This window comes from Anser anser (assembly GCF_964211835.1).
Source record: "Anser anser genome assembly, chromosome: 1".
In the NCBI taxonomy this organism is placed as follows: domain Eukaryota; kingdom Metazoa; phylum Chordata; class Aves; order Anseriformes; family Anatidae; genus Anser; species Anser anser.
The window spans coordinates 137,425,690-137,449,634 of NC_139720.1; the positions used below are offsets into that span (position 1 = coordinate 137,425,690).

A 23,945-nucleotide genomic window follows, 5' to 3' on the forward strand; every position below is an offset into this window, starting at 1 on the left:
GATCACCTTGGATATAAAAGGTATCAGCCAGCATATAATCCATAAAGTAACAAGCAAAACAAACAAACTGCACATCATCTTGGGTAAAACACTGTATGTGTTTATTGAAAATTTTCAAGAGAAAGAAGGAAAATACATATTTTTTTTGTTAACAAGCAGCTAACATCGAAAGTACAAAATGTTTTAACATTTCGTTAATCAAAACTTTATGTCTACCTGGAAAAACATACATCATTTTTTTAATAAATATTAACGTGGAAAATTTGTATTTTTAAAGAAATAGCATGTGTACTTGAAAACCATATTAAAGTATGTTACCATTCATAAGTTGAAAGTGATAGCCACAGAATTACTCATTCCTTCATGTGTTGTCAAAGTGTTTCCGTATTTAAACTGATGTACATTATAATTTCTTACTTTTAGGATCAAAATAAAGATTTTGGTAACCTCCTCAGCAACATAACAATTTCAAGTATAATGTAGACAAAATAGTATTTTATTTTACAAAAAGTGTACTTTTTCAGATGACATCTTTCTCTCAACAATTTAACAAACACAAAATCATGTTTATGCAATCTACATGCAATTTTAGTAAGAAAAAGCATCCTTCATGTATAAGATGAAGACAAAACACATGGATTTCCTCTATGCTTTTAAGTTAGCTAAAATATCTGTACTGTAGAATTATGTCAGTAAACTACTAGTTTTGCCAGCTTTTCATCTACTTTTCATTCATTTGCTAGTATTTTGATTCAGTTAGCTACATGAAGACAGAGAAACTGGAAAAGTGTTAGTTTTTGTTGACAGTCTTTGTCTACATAAGAATGTTTGCTAACACAATCAGGCTGATCAGGAACGAAGGGGAAAAGATGAAACAGCATTGCTACTGAAATTGTAAGCATCAACCACATCTCTGCTAAAGGATATGTATGAAATTTAAAAGTTGGTGTGACTTAGATTTTATAGGACAAAGTGACACAGACTGGTTCTAAATGATTCCAAAACCTTTGAATATAGTGTTCCTTTACAGAAATTATTAATAATATGGTTCTTAAAAAAAAAAAAAAAAGTAAAAAACAAAAAGCCAGATTGCCTTCATAGGCTCCTGGAGCAGGCAGATAAACGATAAACATAATTTATGGCAGATTCTAGTTCCTGAGAAGAGCTAAGTACCATTTCAATAATAAATAAATAAATAAAATCAACTTGTTTTCCTATCATTTTTGTTATTTTAAACAGTGGTTCATCAATGTATTTTTCTTTTCATGATGTATTTCAAAATTAAGAATGAATTTTCCATCTATAGCTCTTTCTACTTTGCAAGAATTCAGACATAAGATACAAAATAAAGGCATGAAAATTCTTAATCCTTTATACTACTTTAAGTTTTCCTTAAACATTACAGAGAATACAGAAATATGCTGAAGAAATCCAAAATGTATGAATGGAAATGGCAATTTCCTTATTTCTGTTCTATCAGAAAGATTAAGTATTTTGGCTAATTTAGAAAAAAAATGTTCATGACTCAAATGTTCAAAGCCAAAACCTTTAAATTAAATTTTAAGCTCGTATACTTGATATCTGTGTTATTTAAAATAACTTCTGAATCAAAATATTTATCCATCATTTATGAATACACATCAGATAGTGCAATACTATTCCTGGACATTTTAAGTACATCTTTGATGATGTAAAGCTCAAGGTGTAAGAGTAACATCAGGTCAAAGAGAACAGTATTGCAATGTCTTAACAAAACGCTCATCAGAGAAAGATATTTTTGTCAGAATTATAAAGCAGAAAAAAAAAGTCAGATCTGTGGGCTGAATGTCGCCAACCGAAGGAGTCTGTCATCAGCGGACAGTTTTCATTTCTGCAGCTTACACTGTAGCCCCACCTAAAAAAAAATGAAGATTCATTCATTTCTCCTCATCATTTTTCCTACGGATATGCTATGCCAGTTCTACATCAGCTGCTTTCCATGCTCTTTTTGCCCCCATCCTTTTGAGACATCAGGGGGGAACCTTGTACCCCTAGAGAAGTATGGGCAGCCTTTCCCTTTCCTCCATTTCACTCCCCTTTGCAGAGGTCAGGTGGGTCACTGATTGCCTCATCATGCCTCAGTTACACCCCAGCTACAGAAACAGAGGAAAAAAAATGACAGGACCCTCAGGGCACGAACAGGCCTCAATGGCCCTGACCAGCCACCCTCAGGGCATCCCCAGGCCTTGCTGTGGCTGAGGATGTCCCCCATGGATCCAGGTGAATGTCCTCTGTGTAACACTGTCCAGGGAGCACCCAGCCCCTCCACAGCTCCCCGTGGCATCTCTAGCAGCCCTCAGTCTAGCAAACCTCTTCTGGATGAGGCTTTCTGAAGCACCAGGGAGATACTGGATCTGCCAGAAATGGCTATGGAACTTGTCTGTGCACATCCTGCATTTCATTCATGTTCTAAAAATCTGGCAGACTTTTTAATATGTGATAAATGTCTTAGTTTTTAGTCCCATTATGAAACTGAGAACTAAAATTAGAAGTTTAAATTGACCTGTATTGCAGCTAAGTGGGGCTGTTCCCAAAAAGGACGTTCACAGGGCAGCCTGGGCCACAGCCTGACCAGCGGGGTGCCACCACACTGCACATAGTAGAGGCAAGCAGAGCGGGGTGGTGATGACAAACAGGTCCTATGTGCAATCCACTGATCCTCAGGGGGAGACAAAGCAACCAGCCAAGCCCAAGGCCAAGCTGAGAAACCCAACAGCAATCCAGGACCAGGGCTGGGGCAGGCACGGTGCAGATGTAGACCAGGACAGGACAGAAAACCCAGGTCTGAGCTGAAATGGGGGCCCTGGCCAGAGGAGGTATGGTGATGTCCCAGGTGAGGCTGATCTGGGTGACTGAGGCTGGTCTGTGGGCTCAGGGCCACAACACTCAGTCACCTCTGTGGCTGCAAAGACTTCACGTTTCACAATTCCTTTTAGTCCTTTCAGCATGCTATGGCTTCCTATGCTTGTCCTTGATGAGCCATATTAATTATCAATATCTCTTAGAGACCACTGAGATTGTGTAGACTTTCAAATGTCCTCATCATTGACCTATCTCTGCTCTGACTCTGACTGATTTTTTTTTTTTTTTATTTATTTGTAAAATTCCCATCTACTTCAGTGCTAAATGAACCCGGAAAGTGGGAAAACAATTTTGTCTTACCACGTGGTTTGAAACAAAGTTTGTTGTTCTTGTAAGCTGTGTAGGCAGCTATTGATCCAACAACTAATATCACAAAAGCAGAAATTATAGGAGAGGTAACTCCAGCTATTAATCCTGAATCTGTAGAAAACGAGAGAAAAAAAAATCAGAGGCACTGAAATAGTATCACTTAAGCATATTCCCTGCTAAGATCTGTTTTTGCAAAACTTTGAGAATTGTTTGGTGAAACACTGGAAATCTATTAAGTAGAATTAAACAGAAGACTGGAAATTATGTTACATGACAGCTAGTGTGAAAACAGTGTCATACAGATCATTTAGTATATATACTACTTATATAAGGCTAACATTTTCTTACTTTTCATGGTGAACTGGAACAGATTGTAGAATACATTATTTACTATACCTGTGTTTCCACCGTGATTGAAATGATGCTCTTCTTCTCCTGGAATAGAGGGTGAAGTTTCATCAAGAAATGCCTTTCATCATGTTTTGAGAACAAAGTATATACTCAGCAAAGTGTGATTTCATACAGCGTGAAATTGGGAAGCTAGAGTGGGACTCTGTGAGAGAGGAGCTCTGATTCTAATCCTGACTCGCACTGGTGTTGGTAGGAGGATTAACCTCCCCTCCTCCAGCCACTTCATTTCTGAAGAAGAATATTATCTGAAGAATATAAAAAAAAAGAAAGGGTAATCCTTAGCTGTCTACATCAGGCTGATTTAAAGGAAATAGAAGGCCAGTACTGTACTCTCATTATCCTCTACTGCCAGACAATCAAATGATTTATGTCAAGATATAGACGTGATGCATTTACTTTCAGTTCTCAGCAGAAGCCCCTTGCTTTGGGACTATCCAAGCTGAATTTGAAGGGATTAATCTTGCAAGGTGCTGGTTTAGCCCTGTAAGGCATTTAGGGATTTGTTTCAAAAGATCTAGAGCTTCATGCTCAAAGCTGTGGTTTGTGGAGAAAGGTGGCTAATCTAAATAAAAATAGCAGAGTCTTGTGCTACACTGTTGGTGACAAACAGATTCCTGCTAAAGCAAAACCATCCAGCTCTTAATTGTAAATATTAGGAAAAAACTGCAAGGAGAATTGGCAAATAAATACTACCTGCTATGTGCGGTGGTAAGGGCTTCCCGTCGACGAGATCTAAGTCATTAAAACCTCCTGCAAGACAAAAATTAGGATTTCTGTTGGAAAAATATCTGAACAGTGGTAACCCCTTCAGCTCTTTTCTACTGTTCTAGGGAAAGGTGAGGGACCTTTGAAATCCCACCAGCTACATGGCAGTGGGCCAGGTGCCTTGCACAAATAGTCACCTGTTCACATTCACCCAGAAGCTGGATAATGAAAACTGTTTTTGGCTACCCGTTCTGAGCATGAAGACATGCACGTTTGTAAATAAGTGCTGTATTTAGGAACCCAGAGTTTGGACTCAAATCCCAGCAGCTCCTGCAGCGGGAAGTCAGTGGGTCCCTTCTAGGCAAGACTCAGGAAGGGCACGTCCACAGCTCACCACCACAATCATACCAGAAGTAAATATGGGGTACATGGTAGTAGCTAGGATTGATGTACCACTTCCACTGTATTTAGAGAGTGTCTGGGACTACATTCAAAGCAATATAGGGTTAAATCCATCTCCCCAGTCCCACCTGTTGTATGCCCCAGAGCCATCTCACATCCATATCTCAGCATGGATTTGTACATAGGGTTATGCACTCCATGTCGATAGATGTCAGTTGAACCTTAGCATGGTTCAGTGTGTACATATTCATAATGAAAGGACAAACAAGAGAAGTATTAGTCTCCTGCCACTTAGGAGTCAACATCCTACATTTGGGGTAGGCAGAAAAGCTTTATGGTGCCATCACAAAAGCTCAGAAAGTCTTTCCAAACACTGGGTCAGGAGCAGTGATAAAAAAGGAAAATAGATGTAAGGGATGATAAAAATTATGTATAAAGAAAGAATAAGAAAGTAAACTATTCAACATATCTGCTCCAAACAGCTCAGTGGTAGATTTTCTTAGGAGAAATTATTCTTACCAGAATTACTGTGGCTTCCTGGCCGTGGTGGAAGAGGTGGGTATAAAGGTTGTCTTGGGATGTCACCTATTGATAGTAAATAGTTAGATGGTTGGACAAGCAGAACTGACAGCTGTAAATGAAGAGTGTAATAACCTGGGATTTTGTACCTATTGCTCATTTGTCCTCTGGTGAATTTAGAAAAGGACCTTGTCACTAGTTAAAAAGTCGCATGCCCTCTATCAACAATAACTAGCTACTAAATCTAATTAGAAAGCAGAAAGGAAATTTTTCAAAACTGAAACGAGAGAAGAACTCAAAAAATGTCCAATGAAAATATTTAATGTATTTCTGGCATGTCCTAATGTTAATCAGTGCTGACAGCTGGAAAGAACAGTATGCTACTGTAGGTGTCAGCGGTGCAGTTACACATAGCCAAGAGAGCAGCTGGTGTTCTGGGCTGGGCAGGAGGCAACAGGTTATCTCTGTGCCCTCAGCAGGTATTACTAAGAACATTACATTACATTAGTTCATCTAAAATATGATGAATTCAACAAATACATGATGAATTTTCTACTCTTAAACAGTGCAAAATGTACTCAGATTTCAGCTTTGTTCCTTAGGACTTTGTGCTGGCATTTAGTCTTAATTCCTGCCAAAGTAACGGGAAGAGGTGCACTGGACAGAGAGGGATTTGATTAGCAGTAGCAGTTTCCAAATTGCACACAAAGAGTTGGAGCAGCGAGGCCTGACCCAAGTAGGATGCCCAGGGCTGTTCCTTTGCATACACAGCATGGGCCCCCTCTTGCTGTCCCTTTTCCAGCCAGGTCAGTAGCTTATTTAACTGCTCACATAGGCAGCAAATTTACATCTGGTAAACCAAAGCTAGGTCACGGAAATAAATAACATTTTCCCTCCCTCTCCTTAAATCTTTCTTTCATCTACAATGCATAGCAGATGCACTTTTATCACGTTTTCTTCTTGTCTAGATGCTAAACATAATACTTCTGCTTGTAACTTTTATGTTCTGATTCAGAAAATTATTTAGAGATATGCTCAGCTTTCAGCATGAATTTAGCCTACTGCAGCCAATAGATTCTAGGCACATTCTTAAAGCTTTTATGAATCAGACTTCGCCTAATTAATTCTATTTAATAGAAGAAGAGACTTTTCCTGTTCTAGAACCATGTGTACCGACCTAAGACTCAACACCAAAGTGGAAAACTGTCAATCCCATTATTCGTTCTATTATGATGCTGCAGTTATTCAGTCTTCCTTAAGCACAAGATATTAGTAGCTATTAGATATTAGACATATTCTATGTCATAGCTGCTAAGAAAATAATGTCACCACAGCTATTGATAGAGGTACATATATTAATCTCATTATACCACGTATGAATATCAGTTAAAAACATGAACTGAAAATGGACTAAAGGGAATCAAGGGAATGGGAGGATGGCTATTACTGAAGATGCTTAAGTCATTCATTAATAATTTAATCAACATACTAAAACAATCCTCTCATAAAAATAGTCAGTAAAAACTTGCAGGAATGGAACAATTACTATGAGCAGGAAGAAGTAACAGCATAAAAAGGGGACTTATCAACAAAATTAGATTCCGCTCTATAAAATGCAGACTAACGCGTCATTCAGCACAGGTACAAAATGTCAGAGGAGAATCTGGAAGTGGGAAGGAACAATGTAAAAGGTATGATCCTCTAAGACTGAAATATGACTAAAACAGACAGCTGCAATAGGAGTCGTAATTCAGAGGCTCTGTGATAGGGGCTAGGAAATATTATTTTCTTTTGTGTAGCCTTGATTCAAGTGGAATTTTATGTCTTGATTTAAAGCTACTTGCACTGTAGGTTATTTCAGTGTGCAAGAACCTTTCTAGAGTACTTCACGGCCTTAATACACCTCCAAACACATCAAGTAAAATGTGGTGCAGAAATTTCCAATGTCTTGGATGTGATATATTTACACAGCTCAATACAGTATTGTCAATACTGCCTGTATGAGGTTTGGATGTTATAGAAATACCTGGAAGTTACAGCAGGTTACAACAGCTTGACTGCCTCAAGCCTACACTGTAATACATCCATCAGTGCTTATCTCTAAACCACTCCTTCCTGCACTTCTGATTTGTGGTCAGCAGAGCTAAAACAAGCTCACAGCTCTCTCCCCACTGTTACCTCGGATTTCTAAACTTCAGCAGATTCCCTTCTGGAAGCTGAAGGAACTACTGGCATTATCTGCTGTCTTCAACCTTCCGCCAGAGGCTGCCACCCTGGTCCCTTGTGGCTGACTGGGCAGTATGGCCACTCCTTAGCCACAGCCGTGGTGGGCTGGCATGGTGATGTGAAGCACAGCTGACTTCTGTCCATACAGATTGAACAGCCTGCAGGCTCCTATAGCTGGCAGTTGGACACAGCCCATCCTACTGTCCCCACTCTTTTTGTACAAATTAGGCAGACTTCAGAAAAAAAACCAAAAAACACACATATCTGAGAAAAGAAAGTACTCACCTCCACCAAAAGCATCTCCTAAATGCAGATCATTGTCTGAAAATGAAAGGGAAGAAGATGTAGAGAAGTCAGTAATACACTGTTCTTGAGGGAAGTGAAATGTTAGCTTTTAACAGAAAATGTAAAACAATTTTTGACAAGGAACTGTTTTTCAGGTCATACCCACAAATTCAAATAAGATATTCCACTTTTCTTGAAAAACTTTACAGAGCTTAATATTTGCCCACAAAATAATAGACAAATTATATCATACTTTCCACTCAAAATACAAAGGATTTATTCCTTCGTAAAAAAATCTTATAATGGAATCAAGATCAGTACGTCTTTAGTATATGTGCAAGATACATAAATAAAATCAGTTATATTAAAATATTAAAATGTATCTGGTTATTTTATTTTATATTTAAAAAAATTTATTAACATCTATGTCTGTAGTTGAAACTTGTATGTGCATGCTTGGCTTGGGTGTAATTTGTTGCATTGCAAAATCGGAATACCTATTTCAAGAACAAATCCTGGGAAGTAATAAACCTACTTAGGGAGAGAGAATTGAATTAACTAATTTATGTAAGGGTCACGGTGAAAGAAAAAAATTGTGCTTCAAGTGATCATATGCACCTGTCTAAGGTTGAGCGACAATCTGTTTTTCTTTGGCTGAACTATAAAAGTTTTAGAATGTTCTTAAATGTCTGCATAGGCACGTTATGCAGTGAATCACAGGCTGTTGCCATTCCCCAGCACTGTGCATGTGTCTCACAGTGCCTGGAATGGAATTTTCCATTAAATAAACAATTTGTCAATGAGCTGCATAAGGTGCACAAACAAGAGGAATTCCATTTCCAATGTTCAGGTGTGGATATGAGTATGTGGGTGATATTTTAGGGTATGTTCGGAAATGACGGTGAGCTCTCAAAGGTCACTGACTTATAGGCAGAAATACATTACTGTCCCTCTCTTGCTCCTAGTTAATGTGGAGTGATAGAAAAAAAATCAGAAGAAAAAGCAAAATCTACCTAGATTTTCATAATGATGCTTATTGCCACACATATATATATATTATAAATATATACTTTTTTCTTTATAATGCATCATGATGCACAGGTCTGCCTTCATGTGTTCTTTCCATCCAGAGGGAGAAGGAAGCTGCTTTTGAACAGTGTCTAGTCTCATTATATATAAATATATATAGAGAACATTTGTGTAACTTCTCTGAAATGCTTTGATGTCACCAGGAAATTTGGAAGGAAAATAATCAAATTCTTGCTACATGAATAGGTTTGTTCTTGTCAAGCCAGGTGTTAATTCTGTCTGGGTCTGGCCAGCAGAGTTGCATTTCAAAAATACCTTTATGTGTAAAAGGTTAATACTGTAAGAAGCAATAAATTGCAAATCGGATTCCATTTATTATCAAGATTAAGAATTCAGGTAAAATGCAGTGTTCCACTTAGGAGCCTTCATGCGGAGATTTGTTAGAGAAATGCTGAGGCTGGCATGAATGAAGGACGAATGGAAACGTGTGTCTGTAAGCACAAGAAGAAACAGCAGAACAAAGGGTTAAAAGAACAGACTATAAAAGTCACCATTCCCTGCAGTAAAATTGAGGAATGTGTTGTTTCTGTGAAAACCAGCAAGCCTGAGCTCCCATAAGGCCACAGCAGAGATAACTTGTCAGCAGGAGAAAAGCAGAAGGGCACTCTAAAGCCAAAGGTTGCAGCTTATCAGCCATACCATTATTTTTCCTGTTAGCCCACCCAAAAAGCAGACTAGAGACATAGTCTGTATACCTCAAACAAGCACAAGCAGACAGTGGACAGCAACCCAGCCTAAGGTTCAGGGAGTCTGAAGGAAGCAATATTATGAAGCAAAGGACCTTTCCATAATAGCTGGTGACTCCTGCAGGGTATGAAAGATCTGCCCATAAATTAGCTTGGCATTTCTTATTGAGAAGAACCACAGAGACAGGATAAGGGCTCAGTAGCTGGTGTACCTTGTCCCACATTGCACATGATGCTCACCAGACTACTGGAGTACACACATCTTGGTGCTCCCGAGTATGCGGGTTTGAGTGTATGACAATCAAATTAATAGCAGGATGAGCATGAATGGCTAAAATCAACGTATGTAGAGATTTTAAAAACACACTTCACCTTTCCCTTCTACTGAATTTTGTTACACTGGTTGGGAACTACCCACAGGAGTGCTTCTACTCAGACAGAGGTTCTTGTCTGGGAAGCGGAGGACATGGCCTGTACCACACTCTACCAAAATTGTCATCTCAGCCACACTCACTTCTCAATGATACTGGCTGAACGAGACACAAAGAAAACCCTGAAGTTAAGATGAAACATCAGGCAGATGTTAGGACATACTTCTGTATCATCTCTGTGCACGTTTCCAAATCCAGTAATTTACTTTAGCACTTTTTTCTTACTAGTTTTAATTGCTTTTAAACTCCCTGAAATTCTCTTTAGTGCTGGGAGAGATTCCAAAATGGTCTGGAAAATACGGAGTTCTTCATTCCCAATAATTAGCAAAGCTGATTCAGGTAGGGCAATCGTCCCACTGCTGCCTCTCTAACAGATTTAGGAGTCCTTAAAAATTCAATTTCTCTCACCTGACTGGGGCAGTATCACCATAGATATTGACTTCTGACTTGGCTTCCATATGTTACCTTTAAGGAAACTCTGAGGAAAGAGTCTTCCAGGTCTTCAAGTAACCTACTTTAAATGTCTATATTAGGATGACAACTAATCCACATTTAGGATTACGCGAACTGTTCCTAGACTTGATGATCTCTCCCCACTGACTTTAAAGGAAGCCAGAACAGCTAGTGAAGTAGAGGACAGTGGCTTCACAGTACATTGCAACAGATACTACTAGCCTAGGTCAAACAAAGATTTTCTTTGCAAAAGCAAGTGGGAAGGAAGAATGCAACCATTGCAAGATTCAGTAGCTATCACATTCACAAAACACTGCCCCCTTTGTTCGAAGAGTAAACCAACATCATGTGGAACATGTAACTACTTTCAAGTATCTAAAACTTAATGAATATTTATCCAAGAAAAGATTGAAGGTTGTTGTGTGGGTTAATGTTACCCAGCATTTCCTGATTCAAGCATTTTGCTTGATAGTCAGAAATTTCCTTCAGTGTAGTTTAGGTGTAAAATGTCTATGTTGTCGCAAAATGTGCTGTCATAAATATGCATGTGGTTTTATTGTTGTTTGGGGTTGGGGTTTTTCAACAGCAACAGGTATTCATTGAAAGTCATAATTTTTCATCCTCAAAATTACAGCTAAAACCTTTCAGTCCTCTCTGCTTTTACCAGTTTCCTTTCTTTCTGACACAGTCATTGTAGCAATCAATACAAGATAATAGTCAAGTCTGTTATTAAGCATTAGGAATACTTTTGCTAAAAGAAGAGGTAATGCAAAGAAGTAGAAGAAGAGTTACCCATTTTTAGCTACAGTTACCCTTTTTTATACTCCCCAGGAATGTCAATCCAGGCTGCAAAAGTATTGAGGATCTTCAGGAAATAAAATGCTATCTGTAGCCAATCATGCTTTAAAGCCTTACTGGAAGTAGTAAAGACATGTAATTGGTAATTGTCAAAAAAAGTACTTACTTTATATACAGAAGACAGCTAGTATTCACACAAATGATCCCAGCTATGGCATATTAGCAAATATAATCAAAAATATCATGGGAGACAATTTCTACGTATTGGAATCAGTTATGACATGTTCATTGTCTGTATTACTCACTCAGCAGAGGCCGTGTTGGTCTTCTGATCACTGTTGGCTTCCTGGTAATTATGTCATCTGTGGGACCCAGTGACATACCAAAAAACAAGAAAATCTTAAAATTGTTCAACTTATCCAAAAAAAAAAGTATCTGCAAATCTAGAGAGCTGCATAAATTTTTATGCATCATGGCAAAAACTAAAAAGGAAGGAATATATTTCCAAGCCATGATCTTTTTTTTTCCAAAGAAAAATTTAATTTAATGGCAAAAACATTGATTTGTTTAAAACAAACAAACAAACAAAACCAAACAGAAAAAAAACCAAACACCACAGCATTTTCCAGTTGTATGTAAATTAAAAACCTAGCATTATCCTGACCTGTAGACTTTTAACTTAAGTACTAGCTACTTCGTCTTCCAGTTCTCAACAAAAAGAGAACAGACTAACAGACTTAAGATTTGTTATTAGATCTAAATGCCATAGGAAAATAAGGATAGCAGATTTACCTACCCGGGTGATCGAGAGCATCAGCTAAGTCAAAGTCACGTTGACCTAGAAGGAAGCAGAGAACATCAGCAGGCAGGCATCCAAGACCTCTGATAGCTCTGGACAAAGCCAGAACCCCACTCAGAGGCAAAAGGAAAATCCATCCAAACAGGAGCTGGCGTAGAGCAAGCTGTCAGCCGCTGTCCCTGCCCCAGGCAGCCCTGAATGACCCCGCTCAGCCAGAGCTGTGAAGCTCTGAAGCTCAGTTTTAGAGATCAGCTTTCCTGGCATGCCTGCCTTGAGATTGCTTGTCACCTGAACCAACTTTTTTTTTTTTCTCCTGTAATTCTCCAGCACTAATATATAAAGATGCGTTTACCTAATTTAGTTTCCACTGTACCTCAGAAAAATAGGAAAAGGGAGAAAAGAATCCTTCACGTTCTGTCTTAGGTGACAATGATGTCATGAAATGTCACAGCAGGAAAATGATGAGTATCCTGCCCTTCAAAGTTAGCAGGTAAATAAAACTGGAAAATATTTAACATATATAAAGCAGAGCATACAACTTTGGACTGAGCAAACAGGTATTCATCCGAGATTTCCATTCCACTCTCTACAGTCTGCCACTGTCCTTTTAATGCGCAGCCTTCGTGACTCACCTCTTTGTAGAGAAAGTATCTGTTAGTCCTCATGTGGACTGAAACTCCATCATTCCTGGGTTTGCATGCCAAATCAAAGCTCAGCATGCATGAGTCCATGGAAAGCCACCATGCGCCATGGCTTTCCTAAGCAGGTGTGCTTTACGTGTCTGTCAAGCAAGTCTCTTGATCTGCGTCTGTTTATTAGCCTGCCTGAAAGGCTTAGTACCTAGCCTTCGACTGAAGTGTTTTTCTTGGTAGGTCTCGAATGCCTCACAGCAAGAAAAGTGTCGTTGTTCAAGCAGGGAAACTGAGGAGCAGATGGAGGCTGTCACAGCCGCCCCGGAGCAGCAGCGCTCGGTGTCGGTCGCTGCTCTGTGGGTGCTGGCAGGCTGCGTGGCGTTCCCCACATTAATTACTGCTCTTCAGTAACAGCTCTTGTCTGTGTCAAAGAGCTCCTGGAAAGATTAATTATCAGTGATAAAACACCGTGTGATCCTCAAATAGAAAGCAGCACTCTGAGTATAAGGTGAAACCACTTTGATTCCCGTGAGGATTTTAACGTAAGTTTGTGAACTTAATTATAGCTACTGTCTGACGAAAGAGATAAAACGATGCTGGAATGCTAAATAGCCAGTGGCCTCTGAAGCAAAACCATCTCTATAAAAGAGCATGGCAAACCCATGTTTGAAAAGGAAAAGCAGATAATAGCATAAGGCTATCCCACTAATGTTATTAGGGTACCATTTTCTGCCTCTTCGCTTGACCCGGTTGTGGAGTGTCCCTTTCCCCTGCCCTGGCCTCTCAGCCAACCTAGCTGGCCAGGTCCTCAAACGGATAACACCCTAATGCTCTGACAGGTTCTTATTTTTATATGAATCAATTAAATGCGTAAATATACCAAGTGGCTTCCTCAGACAACATTCCCTGACAGGGTCCTGAGGCACAACCACCCCCTGCTGGCCCTGGGCCTGCCCGTGGGCTGTCACAGCCCTGCCACTGCCCTGCCCCTGCCATGGGACCTGCAGGCCGAGGGGCAGGCCCTGCACACAGGCTGACGTCCGTGCTCGACCTCAGCCCAGCCACCTCACCGCAGTCCTGCCATCCCTAGTGCATCCTGCTCTTAAGACCCACATGTTCAAATTATGGTGGTTTTTTTTTTTTTTTTTTTTTTTTATGAAGCATTTTTTTTAGTGCCAGCAATAAGAGTTCAGTCTGAGTGTCCTTTGATTTTACCCTCTGGACAAATCTTCATTCATAATCAGCGTCCTGAGAGCTGAAGGAGGCTGTCTGATCTGAGCCCTGCTGCACGGGAATGCCACTTCTCATCAGAGTGAGTCATCAGAAATAGTTTTGGAAGCCCAAAGAGCTGTTGGCCACACCAGCTCCTTTGTTACAGGTCCTGACACGCAGGAACTAAGGCTACAGAAAGCAGCTACTGAGGTCCTAATGCTGTAAGGAGAACTTGACAAAATCATCTTCTGAATGACGACTATGGGAAGCTTCTGGGTGTAATATTTCTTTGAAGTTAGGAGAAGGAAAGAAAACTAAAGAATGGAGGTCTCAAATCAAAAGGGATGGTGGAATGAAGACAAGATGATGCAGATGCTTTCAACTGCATGAGAACCAAAGCAAAACAGCAGACTGAAACGATTACTGGCATCTGCCCTTCTCCTGGAGAATAACTAGGTTTCCCTGTTCTGTTGTATGTGTGCTCCAAAAAGGTGGGAAAAGACCAGAGGTGTTGTTTTGAGATGGCAAGGAAGAAATAGAAGACTGACAGAATTTTAAGAAGAGAAGAAAAGAAGCCTGAGAATCTCCTGCAGAAATTATTCAGGTTGATTTTTTAATTATTTCTGATGATAAATCAAATAATAAAAAGAAACAGACACTAACACAGAATGACTGGGAGTAAGAAAGGAATCTACACTGAAGTCTCTCTGGCTGTGTAAATATAAGCCTTGACAGATGGGCAGTATGTGGACATCTGTGTAGCATAGTAAATGATATTCCAATAAACTGAAAAGATTGCTTGGACTTCCATCCTGACTTCCTCTGATAATAACATGAAATGGCCGCAAGGAGAAAAATTTTGTGGAGCAGAATTTTAAGTGCTCATTACCATTTCTGAGGCTGCACCTAGACATTTTAAGAATCTAATTTTGGAGGATAACAGATGGTTAAATAGCTGAACAGCCCAGATTTCATCCACAAAATGGTGGATCTAAAAACAAACACACATTAGAGACTCAGACAATATTTAGCTCAATAGGAACTGCAGTCACTTCAGGGAACTCTGAAGATAAATGGCATCAGAAATTAATTAGACAAGCTTCTTCACAGAACAAACAGGCCAAAAGAAATTTGACTTTCACCTATAAAAATCGCCTTTCTGGACCAGCTTCCATGATGGAAACAGCTGGAAATTTACTGATGAAAATGAAAGAAATTTCAGTAGAGAGAAATCATTTTTATTCCTTTGGATTTATATATACATATAAATTTATATATATATATTATTTTTAACACGGATGAAGTTATGAAAAAAATTAGTTATGCAGGATGTGCTGTCTCAGAATTATCTCTGTTATTACTGCTTTGGGCTAATATGCTATTTCTTGGCATCATTTCTAGCCTTTCTTCTGGGAGTATCCCTGTTTGTACTGAGAAATAAAATTATTGTAATATTGTTTTTTGTTGGGTGGTCCACAATTATTCTTGACGTATTATTTTAGAAAATGCTTATACACTCCTGCTTGACACCACAGAACAGTCTTTATCTGCAAATGAGGAAATGCTAAGCTAAGAAAGCAAAACTTCCAGATGGATATACAATTTGTATCGAGAAAGGAGATGTTTTAATGATGTTTATATGAGCTGCTCAAACACAATGAACTATACTAACAGCAGGACTTTTGCTGGCAGTTTCAGGCTTATTTGGAATGTAATTCCCTCATCTCCACCAAACATATGGAGCTGTGCCAGCAGAAGTTTCAAGTGTAGACCTGGCTTAAATTGCTACCACTAGATTTCCCTGTGACAGCCACGCAGGCGAGAATGGACTCCATAAAGCCAAGCGTCAAAACACTATCACTCAAACTGCGGAGTTACTACATTTATTTTTACAGGCATAATTCTTTCAGGCAGGACACTTGCTTTCACCAGTGCCCATACTTTCTGTTAATCTTTTTAGTACAATGTGTGGAAGGCTGGTGATATAAAATCACTGTCAGTCCACTTGCTCTGCTCTAGAGGGTGTTATGATTGCTCTTTGCCACAGAGATAGCAAGGCAGCTCTTACTAAGTTCCCTTGAATATAAGGCACATCTTGCTAAAGCAACATGGAGCTCAGGTCACCTTAGCCCACCAAGGCAGTCACTTCCTTGCAAAATCATGTCCTCAGGCAGACACACACTTAATATTCATTAACTTTTGCCCATATGAGCTTTCTGAAAGTGTGATCCAAGTAACTAAATTCCAGACAGCAGCATCATTTGCCTATGATTGAATTTATAACCTAAATATTAAAGAGATCCATTGCCTTTTAGCTGTGTAACTGATTGATTTCAAGAGTCAGAGTTCCCACAGATTGAGGAGACTATACACAGAACAAGGCCAGGTTCTTGCAGGTCGATGTTACCTGTCAGTCACTATGACTGTAGTCAAAATTTTTCTGTCAAAACCCTACCATGGCATCAATCTGCAATTCTGAAACTCAGTAAGTAGGCTCAGTCCTGCATTGCATCCATATGAACAAAGCTCATGGCCATTAAAATGACACACATTGAACCAAGACAGCTTAAATATTGTTAAATGACAATCAGGTTATAGGTCAAATGAAATGAACTTATCAGGCATTTAATACATATAGCCTAGTAATTAAAATGAATCTTAGATACATGAGAAAATGTGTTAATATGTGCATATACATCTTACGGGCATACATCTTTAATGTGCATGTATATGTTAGATAAATTCTTTTTCTCATTGAGATGATTAACTTAATGGGCTTTCAGTGCATCGATAGCAGTCATGAGTGGGATAAGATTAACTGTGTTACAAATAAACTAGAAAGCAAAAAAAAAATAGTCACATGAGCTAGCTAGAAAGAGAAAATAAGTTGATTTAACATTATGTGAAAACAAGGAGAAAAAAAAAGGTTTCTTCAACATAATTAAATAAGAATTGTTCTGCAAATACAATGAGCTTAAAAGATTTTGAAGCTGGCAGAGACTGAGGAAGAAATGAATGACTCACAAGTGAGAAAAAAATATCTGAAGAGGAACAATATGTTACCTAACTCACTCATGGGACTTATGTTCTGTTTAGCAGAAATGGTAAGTTATTCCTTGTATGGATCATTTCTGATTATTGTACAATCATGATACTTATTTTCCCTGTAATGAGAAAATAGTATGTATTCTCCCAAGTCTGTGGTTCAGAACATCCCCGTTTACTGGTCCAACTTTACTCAGGAAGTAATTAGGTTTGTTTAAAGGAAATTACTCATATAAGAAAAGTTGTGGAAGAATGTAAAGGTTTACGCCCCAGAGTGGACACTTCGGACGAAATCTCAGTGAGTGAGTACCGTTTCTTTGATGTAGTACTCTCATGATCCATATTTCCTGATGAGGTTACTGTAGCTTTTCTTTTCCACCACGGCCCTTTCATTCCATAAACAATGATTGCCATTTCAGCCCCTTGATGGCGTGGCGGAAAATGAGCGTGCTTTAAAATCTGTAATTTAGATCCAAGTTCCAGTCTATAGACCACAACATATGGACCTGATTATTGGTTTCATGTGTTTTGCTAGGCCACTTCTGTTTATGTTTTGAATTCAAGGGAAATTAAAAGTCTCTCTCACTTATTCATACAAAAACACATTTAAATAATTACCAGCAAATAAGATATATTAATAAAGCAAGTCTGGAAGTACTCCTTTAGGTCTGGGCAGCATGGTCTCATCAAACACTAAAGAATAACTTCTATTTTTATAGTGTTTACTTTGCCATGGACAAATAGCAGCTGTTCAAAGGTAGCTACTGTTCTTTATGATGTGATGCAGCCCGCATACAAAAAATCTAATATATATATAATTTTCTGTATTTTGCTTCAGAGTGAGTGCAGAAGAAGCTGGTTTGTCCTGTAAAATTACAGGCAGAGCAAAAGATTTGGTATCTCTAATGAAGCAGCACTATATGCCTCTGCATCTTATGGAAGCAGAACACGGAAACTGAGATTTTCAGCCTTGTGTCATGGGGAAGTGGAGCCTATGTCATGGCGTGGGCTGTTCAGCCAAAGCATCTTGCTGTACATGCGTGGTTCATGAAGCTACCATCCCATTTCAGCCATTTATTTCGAGTGTTAACCACAGTCACATTTCGTGAGATCTGCTCAGGGAGGTGGTCCCAGAGAGAGGCCTGTATGCGGGTTCCTACCGAGATGCTGTGGTGCGGCACAAGCAACTGCTGTGTTTGGCTCTCAGGGTGACAAGGCACTGTCTGAGCACCCACTGGCTAATCCTCACATTCCCTCGGTGGTAGTTTAGAGACAACAGGGGATGCTGAAGATAATGCAGGAAGTCAGGGAGACGCCAGGCCTTGTTTCTTCTGTTGCTCGCAGAGTGCCTTCTCATCCCACCTCCATCACCAGGGCAGTACTAGAGTTCATGTACTACCTTTAGCTCGTCATCAGGCTGGAAGGGCGGCACAAATCTTGGTAGTGTTATTCCATAACTGACAACAAACAAAATTTTTTTAATTTTTTTTTTTAGAAATTCTATTGTGTAGCTAACCCTGTGTTCCTGAAGTCACAGTACGCCATCTGCATATGGGTCCCGGGGGTTAGTAACACCGCCAAGTCAAAGTGGGTGGCCAGGGTGTCTCATACGCATTCTCTGCTTGTGCTTTCAAGATGCAAGACAGCAAAGACGTTAGGCCTACAACCTCTCTATTTCATGCCATTAACAATGTGTTTTCTTTAAAACAACAGGGCTGAAAAGAGTTGCTGGAGGTCAGCAAGCAGGTCTGTCCAGCAACAACATGTCTGCTGAGTCTCAAGAGCCACCCCTCCTCTCATTTGGACTAAACGAGAGAAACAATTAAAATCCCTTCACAGAGATGAAGGAGCCACTGGAATGCACAGAGAAGCCTCTGTGAATGACCCTGGGCAAAGAGAGATGGGGCATTAGTTGGCACCTGAACTTCAAAGCAGGGAAATTGGGAGAGGATCTGGCAGCAGAGCCCTCAGAGGGAACAGAGGCCAAGACTCCCGGCGTGCAGAACACTCCGCAAACCTGGGCTGGATTTAGAAGAGAAGGGCCAGCCTTCTCTTTGATAACACCATGCTCAGGGAACAAGCTGCTCTGTAAAATCTTTGTGAATGGAAATATCTGACTCGTATCTCAATTTCTGCCTCTTGCAGATGCCAACCTGCAAGGAGCAGTTGCAGTTTTGCCGCAACATAGATTGTGATCCGAGGAGGAGGGGGCGGGTTGTGGCTGCTAACTCAGGGCTGTGTGAGGAGTGTATGCCTGGTTCCTCCACTGCTATAAGACTTTGGACACAAGAAGGGACTTGCTTTATTTTGTCTACTAATCTTAGTGCATACTCTGACTGTTGTTTTCATTTAATCTGGAGCATTGTTGCTCCAGATTTTTTTATAGATTCCTCAGGAATTCCAAAATCCATTGATGTCAAACAAAGCATACACAGCGGAAGTTGGATCATTATATTTTCACAGCTCATTCAAGTTACTTCTTTCAATTGGGATGGCCTATCTCACTTTCAGCTGGGATGACCTATCTGGCTTCATGAGATAATGTACTACAGAGCAGATTTTAGATAGTATTTTCCATTAACAAACATGGATTTTAGCCCCCACATGGAAAAGAAGGAAGATTCTAAATCTAAAAGCAAAGATCAAAACAATCTGGAGGCGTACTTTTACTGATTTTTGATCCTGAAAGAATTATGACATTTATTAATTTATTGCCCTCAGTGGGATTGAAAAGGATCGGCAGTTGCCATTGCAAATGAGGCAAAAATACAGCCTGAAAACAGGCAGTTTGGGCACTTCTATCAGGCTTGCAAAGTGGCAGCAGTGTTTTGAAAAGTGAACTAGAGAAGCTGAGTAAACACCGTGGTTGTTAGCTTTTCCTGAGCTTTGGCATTGCGACAGCTCTGCTGATATTAGTGTTTCAAACACTTCAGGTATGCTATCTATCAAACTGCAGTCACACCCTGGGATGGCAGTGCTGACATGCCTACAGAGGATAGCAGCTCTGCTATTGGGAGTGAAATAGTTTTGGTACTCAGCAACTAGGGAATTCATTGTCTGGTATATCCCTGTGATACCATGAGCACCTCTGCACGTACACAGGGACCTCACACAGTGATGGTCAGGACAGGAGCTTGATGGAATAGAAGAAGATAAATAGGACTGGGCTTTGCATCTCTCCCCTTCTTTCTTTTAACTCCAGTGAAAACTACATTATTCATAAAACTAAGTCATATAGTGCCTGAAATCCAAACAGGTCTGTAATTTTCTCCCTGCAAAGTGCTTGTATAATTATCACAATTAGTTTTGAGTCAAAGATCTTAGTAAACCTTAGGTGGACAGTGGTACATTGTTTATTGGCTAACAATAAACGCTGTTCCCTTTACCTACATAGCACACAACATCCGATGGAGCAAACTTAACTTGTCTTAAACATCATCAACCTTTGCGCTGTCTTTATTACTAACTAACGACGTGACCTATAAGTTGGTCTTAAAGAACATAGATACGTGGATTGTACCTATAGTGGGAACCCGAGGAGCATTTCTGAGCAGTCAAGTCTGAGCAAGAGTCCCAGCTTCATGCAGGAGGTAGACCTCAGGTCAGACTGCCTCTCCCTGACATGTACACACATGGTGAAAACGGAAGTGTATTGCCCAGACGGGACATTCAATATATCTCAAAGAGGTCCACAGTCTCACTTACTGGGGGACACTGGGGGACTAGGTCTCAAGCTGTGTCTTTCCATGCCCTAAGTGGGATGTGTAAACACAGCTGAAGCTGAATTACCACAGGTCAGCTGAACCATAGTCATTGACCTGTGACATCAGTGTGAGCTTCAGTGAAGTTTCTTTCATTTGGGTTGGGCTAAAAGCAACTCAGGCAATTAGCTGTTGCAGCTGTACTTTTGTGGGAGAACTCATGTAACTTGCCTAAGCTTGAAAATAATAAAAGACAAAAGCGCTTGAGTAAAAGCATGGAAGATCACAGTAAGCATGCAAGTTTCTGAACTATGTCAGGTCTCACTTTTCTTGAGCACTGTGGTCCGTGGTTATGCCATGTTTCTGCATCAAGCCAGTCCAGCCAACTACCTGAATACAGTCTGAAAAAAGGAAACTCTGGATCGTAAGGGGACTGATACGATCTGGCCTGGCCATAGTGGCACAGCAGTTTCTAGGAGCTCCCACAAATGGTTTACAGCTTAGATCAGAGTGCAGGCTTCACGTATATGCACCCATTTGGGTGAATCATGCCATAGACTTTCCGACCATAAGGACTTAGACCAGCTTTTCACTCGCATGCCCAAGCTTTTCCTCATATGATGTCCTGACTAGGACTGAGAGGTGTTTCCTGTAAATGTCCATGGAACATGGTAAAAACTTTGATGATAAAATTCAGTGGCTGTAGCAATAGACTTAAAATAATTCATTTTGCTTTTCAAAAGTGGATGAAATAGTTTCCACAGGCTTGATACTGTGCCCAAAGCCCTCAGCAGCTTGTAGCAATGACTTCTCCCCCAAAGCAGGTCCTGAATTGTCTCTAAATTAGCACATGTGTAAAGTAAGAACGGTTAGCCTGACTGTGCCTGTAATTAATGTGATGCAGTATATGGAAATTGACTTGCACATGCTCAGATTATTTAAGCAGAAATATTCAGCATGAGACCTCTCCATAACAAGAAAGACTGCATGCCAGTAATGAGAGACAGTGTGAATCATCACTGTTCACAACACACTGTGGGGCAGGCCATCACTGTCCTGCTGCTCTGATGTTTCTGTGACACATTACTTGCAGAAGACCTCCAAGTAATTCCTCATTAAAAAAAAAAAAAAAATAAGTATATGGAAGCAACCACTGAATTTTATGATCAAAGTATTCACCATGTTTTCAGGGACATTTACAGGAACCATTTCTAATTAAAGGCAAGGTTCTTCCCACTGCTCATCATTGCAAGATCTCCCAGGGACTCCGTTTACAACCAGACTGGTAAGAGAAAGAGCAGCAGCATCTACTTTATAACTAGTGGTTAATGATTGGCTTCTTCCTGCAGTCAAATGCTGTTCTAAAAGTATTTGCATTAGTACTTGTATATGACAAAGGAAATGTTACTAGTATGCTACATGGCAGGTGCACATAAGGACAATCCTATTTGTTTTGATATCAAAATGAATTTTTACAGAATGTTTTGCTAAAAGAAAATTACTTTAGAATTCAAAACAAACACTTAATACAAATGGATTACATTTTCCCCAACTGCTATTCATTCTTCAAAATACATGTACAAAATGTATTCAGTTCTGCATTACTCCTGCATATAAAGAAATATGCATGCCTGTGTCTGGATTTTATATATTCAAGAATATGTTGGTTAAGGTTAATAAAACAATACCAGTATTAAAGCCTGAACATCTTAAACTGCAGCAGCATTTGTTTTTACAATATACCTAATATATTGCGAAATATCAACAACCAAGGAAAGCTCTAAAAACATGAAGTAAGCGTTTGGCTATGGACCTTTCTGGAAACATTTTACAGCTTCCATTAGAGAAAGTATATTCTCGAGTTCAAGCTTATTGGTAATTTTAGGAGAACAGCACTATAGAAAATAAGGAATGATAATAAACAAACTCCAATCAGCATGATCATAGATCATCAAAAATGATCGCCGCAGAAACTGCAGAAGTACTTACCTAAATATTCTCGAACGCTTCTCATGAAACAAAAGCAACAATCCTAGTGATTATTTCTAAATAAACAAGTGTAGTTGTTGAGGGGCTGGGGTTTAGCGTTCTGTTGTTGTTGTTTTGTTTTTCATTTTTAATAACCACACCCTAGAAATAAGTCAAGGCAAAGGTCACTTACCTCTTACGTGGACTAGAAGAAAGCCAAGGCACAAGAGAAGGATTCTTCTGAATTTCCCCATGGTCTTCTATGCAGCGCTCTGATTGCACCGATTTTTTTCCAGGCAATGACGATAGAAGTTGGCAGTGCAAAGCTTTGAGGGGACGCTTTTAATCAGGGGCTCTGTCCAACAAGGTCACTCACCATCCCACTCAAGCACTGTGGAACAGAGAGACGTCCCCAAAAACCGAGTCTGGTGCAGGACAGGTAACAAAAGCAGACGGCCCCACTATGGCAAAGCCACGCGCAGCACCGTAGGTGCCACCTGCCCACTAAGAAACGTATTTAACGCCCAGGCGGCGAAGGCGGAGAGCAGGGGAGCCAGTGAGAAGGGAGCCAGCGCGCGCTTACTCCACCCGCTCCCCTGAGGGAAAGCCAACCTGTTTGACATCCTCGCCTTCCAAGTGGGGTGTGGTGCCATAGGTGCTAAAATTACCTGGGAGGGGAGGCAGGCCTGCTCTGGAGGGTGCCTGAACAGCCTCTCAGATACACTCTGTCTCCAAAGTGCTGCTTCCCTGCTCAGATTTTGGCTGAGCGGTACCTGCTGCTGAAGTCCCGTCAGAGCCCAAATCACTAACCAGCGCTGCCGAGGTAGGGACGGGGAGGCCAGGAATCTGCTCTGTGGGACTTGGGAACTCTCTGCAGAGGCACAACAACAACTACTAAAAAAATTAGATTACAAACTTAACATGTGATGTCAGCCTGCTGACCTGAAGCATGCTCAGCTCCAAGGTAGATGCTTTTATTCACAAGGTACATATTATCTGTCATGTTTTTTTGTTTGTTTTTGTTTTTTCCATTGATCTAAATATATATTTTAAATGCAAAATATCCATGCATATCCTGCATGGAGAGTGACCTTGAACTGTGCTACGCCACAGTCTGACCACGAGAACAAAAAGCTTTGGAAAAAGAAATTGTGTATACGTCCATTAACATATATTAAAATCACAGTTAATCACATATATTAAGACACAGTTTTGTCATAGTCTTTCTGTAGCAAATGCATGCCACTTCATTTGCCTGCTGAACTGGATTGCCACCATCCCTCTGGCACCCGGCACCAATCAGGACACTGGTGCGTGTACCCTTTTGCTGGGATGTAGGCTGCAGACATTTTTGTCAGCACTGCTTTGACTAG

General features: G+C 40.1%; 1 protein-coding gene across 1 annotated transcript; it reads right to left on the minus strand.

Annotated features, from left to right (window-relative positions):
* Positions 1-79: 79 nt before the first annotated feature.
* On the minus strand, positions 80-23,101 carry XG (Xg glycoprotein (Xg blood group)). The gene is made up of 9 exons (XM_083814314.1): positions 22,766-23,101; positions 12,012-12,053; positions 11,521-11,577; positions 7,759-7,794; positions 5,248-5,313; positions 4,315-4,371; positions 3,607-3,645; positions 3,202-3,321; positions 80-1,894 (listed from the first exon to the last, which is right to left on the minus strand). The coding sequence occupies exons 1-9, from the start codon at positions 22,824-22,826 to the stop codon at positions 1,878-1,880; spliced, it is 495 nt and encodes a 164-aa protein (XP_083670440.1). The 5' UTR covers positions 22,827-23,101; the 3' UTR covers positions 80-1,877.
* Between the last annotated feature and the right edge of the window lie 844 nt (positions 23,102-23,945).